This window comes from Scaptodrosophila lebanonensis, unplaced genomic scaffold (assembly GCF_003285725.1).
Source record: "Scaptodrosophila lebanonensis strain 11010-0011.00,11010-0021.00 unplaced genomic scaffold, SlebRS2 tig00000061-arrow-pilon, whole genome shotgun sequence".
NCBI lineage: Eukaryota > Metazoa > Arthropoda > Insecta > Diptera > Drosophilidae > Scaptodrosophila > Scaptodrosophila lebanonensis.
The window spans coordinates 4,586,288-4,592,287 of NW_022060554.1; the positions used below are offsets into that span (position 1 = coordinate 4,586,288).

Below are 6,000 nucleotides of genomic sequence, written 5' to 3' on the forward strand. Positions count from 1 at the left end.
TATTTGCTGCCCAAGCGCTGCACGCAGCTGTTGTTGATGTTGCTGTTTGGTTGACTGCAAACATGTTTACACAGACACAAATAGATACGTGATAGATGAATGCCTATCATTTATACACTCACATTTTCGCAATTTCTTTGTAAATGCAATTATTTGTGAGTTCGAATACCGATAGAGGTAAAATCGATCAAATTTTTTTTTAAATTTTTTTAATTTCTATAATTATTGTAAACATATGTACAGAGTATTTCAAAGTCGGAACATCCGACTGTAACTTTTTTACGTGTTTAGGTTTTTTTCCGTAAATTTTCGACTTTTTTCCCTTTCTTCCAGTTAGAAAAATCTTTTTTTAAATAAAAAAAAAATGGCAGCACTGGTCACTGCCCATCACTAAAGTGTCAAAGTTTGACAACACTAAAACATATGAGGAAGTAGCTTAGCGAAATTTGTTTATTTATGTATTTAAATTCCTAAAAATTACGCTTTCTGAAAGTCATAATAGTTGTATTCGGATAAAATGGAGTTTGGCATGTAATAATACAAATGTACTTGTTTGCCTTATGTTATTGGCTTTACACAGATCTTTAGATTTAACGATATGGTGATGGTGTTACTTATGATTTTTAAATTTGCTTTGTTGTCATATATTTATATCTTTTCTATTCATTGCAGTGATTTTTTGTAAAGATGTACTTCCCAGTCGGCTGGCCCAAGCGCATCAGCTTCGCCCTTCCTGGCGAGAGTGCACACATTCGTCACATTTGCTGCGATGCAGTAAAGATTCTGGTTGCTGCGATAGGCGACGATTTTTTGGGCATTTGGTACGCCAACCCACTCATACCTATTGCCTATTTTAGACGAAATGGCCAATCACTGCAGAATTACGGCACCAATAATTTAATTATCTGGAAGCCGGATTCACGGCAACTGGCTTTATTAACTAGTGAAGGTGCTTTGCTGCTCTATCAACTGGACTTCGATGCTAATGGGAGCGGTATACTAATGCAAGTAGACCCGCCCACGGTGAGTCTTAAACGCGACTCTGCCGAACTTTTCATCAAGGAAAACATACCGCGCCTGAGTCTGCGTGAGATATGTAGTGTTACGCTTGCCTCAGTCATTTCCACGGCGTGCTGCATCAGCCTCAGTGAGTTGTTGCTGGCCACGCAGTCTTGTGAACTGTTGCGTGTTCAATGGATACAACTAGAGTCTGGAACGGGCCTTCAAGAGAGTGCTTTGGCCACCATAAATCTGCATGACATTCCCTTTTACGTACAGCAGCAGGCGCATACGAAATTTCAACCACCTATTGGCACAGATGCCTATATAGCTTCTCTGGAATATTCGCCGTTTATCGGTGGTTGTGCGGCAGTATTTAGTGATCGCCGTGCGGCCTTTCTTATCGCCAATCATCTCCGTTTTGAAAACGCGCACATGCACGGCTGTTGGGTACCAGATGTGGAAGATGCATGTGTATGCAGTGTCAATCACAAGTTTCGATTGCTTGCCTACGGACGGAAGAGCTCCGATGTCGCGGTGTATGCCATAGAGGACGCCACAGGTGTACTGGAGTGCTCGCATCGCTTGACTCTTAACGAGAATGTGCTTCCTGGCTGCCTAGGATCTGTTAATGAGCTTAAGTGGAGTCCAGACGGCTGTGTTCTAGCTGTCTGTTGGGAAAACGGTGGCCTGGCCCTGTGGAGTACTTTCGGTGCTATGCTCATGTCCTCGCTGAGTTGGGATTTTGGCCTGCATATAGATTTGCTAAAGCAAAATCCGCTGCAGTTGCGCCGCTTGGAATGGTCAACTGAGGGCTACCAGCTGTTTATGACAGAAAAGCCCCGTGGCGACAGCAACGTGCTACAAATGCAGTTTGTGAAGAGTGCGCTTAGCATTAATCCTTGTCAGACGTCCACTTCGCATATATTGCTTCAAGGCGACGACTATCTTTACATAAATCAAGGCAACAATCTCGAAAAGACGTACGGAGGCGCAAAAAGCTCTTTTCCCAACAATAACACCGACCAAACACAGCCAAATGACTGCATAGAACTCAAGCAGAGCCTTGATATTGCCAGCATTTTGGCAGAGAGCAAGTACTGGACACTGCTGCAGATACCCTTGAACTATGCGGCCACTAATTGGCCCATACGCTATGCAGCAATTGATGCTTTAGGATTGCACCTGGCTGTAGCTGGACGGACGGGTTTGGCCCACTACTCAATTCATAGTAAGAAATGGAAGCTTTTTGGAAATGAGTCGCAAGAGAAAGACTTTGTTGTCTCTGGTGGATTGCTCTGGTGGCAAAGCTTTATAGTAATGGGCTGTTATTCTCTGCTAGATCGCACGGACGAATTACGCTGCTATCCAGCAGAGTACAAGCTTGACAACCAATTTGGTCACAAGTTGCAGGTGCGCGCACCCGTGATAAGTCTAAATGTATTTCGACATCAACTTATCTTGCTGACAGCCGATGGCATCGTTAGTCTATTTAACCTAACGAAGAAGTCGACATATGCCCTGGACATTGAGTGCGTCTACGAGCTGGATGTAAAGAGCATATGTATACATCCCGCTTGTATTGTCTCCCTTACTGTGACAAATCTTAAAAACGAAACGAAGCCGCCTGGTCAGATGCTAGGCTCAGATCAAGCGGAAACTATAATTGTTAATGTGTGTGGACGTATTTTGATGATTCAACGCGATGCTTACCATAATGTACCCAATACTCTGCTTGCCACCTGTCTTGCTTCATGTGTTGAGTGTTTTTGGCTGTCGCATACTCTTGAGAACTGCGCAATGCGCGACTGTCTTTGGCTCTATGCTGGTGCTCAGGGCATGCGGGTGTGGCTGCCGATCCTGCCGCCTGCGCAGGAACGTCTTGAGCAAGGTGCCAGTACGCAACGCCTGCACAGTTTCATGTCCAAGCGCATAATGCTCAGTTTTCCACTGCGGCTTTACCCGTTGGTCATACTCTTTGACAATGTCATTGTACTTGGCGTCGAGAATGAAAGCACGATATACACTAACGAGTCAGCTTCGCACTTTTCACTGCCCTTTTCGCTTATCGAACGAAAGTCACAAGTTTATCTGCACAAGGTGCTGCGCCAGTTGATCAAGCGAAATCTAGGATATTCCGCATGGGAAATTGCTCAATCCTGCCGTTCGCTACCATATTTCCCACATGCTCTGGAGCTACTACTACACGAAGTCCTAGAGGAAGAGGCGACCAGTAAACACCCTATTCCGGATGCACAACTGCCCAGCATACTAGACTTTATACGTGAGTTTCCCGTGTACCTGCAAACTATTGTGCAATGTGCCCGCAAGACGGAAATCGCGCTATGGCCATACCTCTTCTCCATGGCTGGTAAGCCAAAGGAGCTTTTCCAGCTATGCCTGCAATCGGATCAGCTAGATACAGCGGCTAGTTATTTGATCATTCTCCAGAATTTGGAACCTTCAATGGTGAGTAAGCAATACGCTAAAATGTTGCTGGACATTGCACTGCAGCAACGAAAATGGGAGCTAGCCAAGGATCTCATACGTTTCCTTAAGGCTATAGATCCAAACGAAATAGAATCACCTCGCTCGTCAATGGTGGTTAATGTTAAAATTGCTCCACCAGCTCAAACACAAGCTCAGGTTAATCAAAACACGGATGTTTTCAATTTGGTTCTGGGACCAATTGGACGAGAACGTAGCTATTCGACTACTGTTAACAGCAATTTACCCCTTTCGAAGGAGCGAGAGAAACGTGAAAAGCAAACCCCATTGCAGACGAGTGGAAGCAGTACCCGCGACATATCCTCTGTAACTATAGGCACGCCTAATGACACAGGCGCTCCACCAAGTGTTCTCAGTGGAAGTCAGGGCGCACCAACTGTTGCGCGCCGAAAATCGGAGCGCAGAATTTCTACAAGGGATCGACAGCGAGAGACGTTTTGCATTGACCTTATACTCCAGCGACATGCTCGTCATCTACTGCAGCAGCACAAGCTTATCGACCTTGGATATATGTGCGCTTATCTAGATTTTCACTTGGTAAGCTGGCTGTCACAGGAAGTGGAGCACGCAGCTAAGGTGGATGACTTTGTGCTGGCGATACAGACGCTACACGAGGAGCTGCAGCTCCCGTCGCCATTTCCACCGGGGAAAGATGACTATACTCAATTCCGTGGGACGCGACCGGGCAGTTCATCACAAACATCCGAGTCGGGATACTTTAGTGTTGCCGCACATTTGGACACACCGACTAGTCTCCCCAATGGTAATGCCGCGCAATCGCCGCAGATGCCACCGAGTATCAAGGAAGAGGAGGAGTTGCACTATATCTCACTACCAGTAACGGACCGACGTTCAAACTCACAGATGTCTTTCGACAATTTTTGCTATCGGCGTCTTTACTCGCTAGCAGTCTCCGATGATGATACTAACGAAGGTTTGGTAGGCGCATTTTATCTACCGGAGAAGTTGAACATTAAACTTCGATATTTGCTGCAGTTATTTATTGAGGCCAATTGTACAGATTATGCTTTGGTGCTGTCAATATTGCTACAAGATGCAGCGTCTATAGGCCGTATTGTAAATGTGGTAATACGTGCCGAATCCGTACAAACATGCAAACGCATTGAGACAGCGCTAAAAAATCTTATGAAGTGGACCTTTGAACATGGTGCTTCCGTTTATTACCCTTTTATAACGACACTACAGCCTCACATCTTTCTGCTGGAACAGTATATACATTCATTACGTTCTGTGGTGGATTCAGCGCACGAAGAAAGCGGCGAAGGCTTGGCTTCAGATGTGTCGACAACACTGGACAACGACGCATTAGACGGCGCTCTTAAGTTTGGTATAAAAAGTCAACAAGCGAATGGTAACTGGACGCCTGAGCAGCTACCTTCGCATCCGCGATTAGCGCGGCACCTCTCCCTGGATTCAAATAGCATCCAGCCATATACCCCAATGGCGCAGAGCTCGCCTGCGCAACTGCAAAAGCAAGGTCGAGGCAAAGATCGGGAAGGCGCCTGTATGGTCATGTAATGCGTACTCAATGCAACTACGTAATTGTATTTTGTAATTTGTGGTGTTTTGTTGTAATAATTGTTGAACTGGTTAAGCACACAACGAAAATGCCGTCGCCGACGTAAAAAATGTTTGTATCAAATTGTGTACGTAAATTTATATAGAAGACATTTTCTGCAATATTGTTAATAAAAATATACAATCATATTTTTCTAATGAAAAGATCATTTTAACGCTATCGTTTCCATTTAATAAGTAGTCCTCAGGATTGTGAGGCTGGTTTCAAGCTTTTGTAAGGTCAGGGGACTTTGAACAGGATTCCGCTCCGTAAAAAGAGTATATTAGTTTTGTGCCAATGTAAGCAACACACATGAGGAGGTGTGGCAGACCCCTAAAAGTATGTACAGAGGTGGTCAAAAGGATTTTCACAACGGAAATTTAATGTAAAATTTTTGTTAATTTTTTTTTTTTTTGTTATTTCTTAAATTTGCTTTGTGTATGTGCTGTAGTTAGTTTTTATCGTAGTTTGGTGAAATTCGACCTGAGATTGTTACCAAATTTAAGAGAGGTATTTCGGCATCAACGGGTTATAATTTAGTTAAAAACAAGTGGAGAAGCTAAATTCGGGTGTCCTGACTTTCAAATACTCTGTACATATGTATGTGTTTAATAATTATAAAAATTAAAAAAACTAAGAAAATTTAAAATAAGTAGAGAATCTAAAATCGGGTGTCCCGACTTTGAAATACTCTGTACATATGTGTAGAATAATTATGCGTGTATGTGTGTGTCTCGTGTGCCTGTGCAAAACAGTAACAAAATAACAGCTGCGGGCACTGCTTGGTCATACATACCTAGTAAAATTTATATACATATGTATGTGCAAAAATTGTTTTTGATATTACCGTTATTTTAATAGATGTTTTAATGTTTTGTGTATACAAGTTTTTATAGCCTATGCCCAAAGGGTAA

The 6,000-nt window shown here is 43.5% G+C and overlaps 1 protein-coding gene across 4 annotated transcripts; it reads left to right on the forward strand.

The window, feature by feature from the left end:
* Window positions 1-415: 415 nt before the first annotated feature.
* On the forward strand, window positions 416-5,255 carry LOC115624687 (guanine nucleotide exchange factor subunit Rich). 4 transcript variants are annotated; one of them, XM_030519492.1, is made up of 3 exons: window positions 416-531; window positions 673-3,468; window positions 3,559-5,255. In XM_030519492.1, exons 2-3 carry the CDS (start codon window positions 688-690, stop codon window positions 5,044-5,046), a joined length of 4,269 nt encoding a protein of 1,422 aa, XP_030375352.1. In that variant the 5' UTR covers window positions 416-531; window positions 673-687; the 3' UTR covers window positions 5,047-5,255. The 4 variants fall into 4 exon arrangements, with proteins under 4 accessions (XP_030375352.1, XP_030375349.1, XP_030375351.1 ...); XM_030519489.1 differs by having other exon boundaries at window positions 673-5,255; XM_030519491.1 differs by having other exon boundaries at window positions 441-545; window positions 673-5,255.
* The last annotated feature ends 745 nt before the right edge of the window (window positions 5,256-6,000 follow it).

Bases quoted from the DNA above. Each gene is read 5' to 3' on its own strand.
- LOC115624687 (XM_030519489.1), top strand. From the start codon at position 688: ATGTACTTCCCAGTCGGCTGGCCCAAGCGCATCAGCTTCGCCCTTCCT.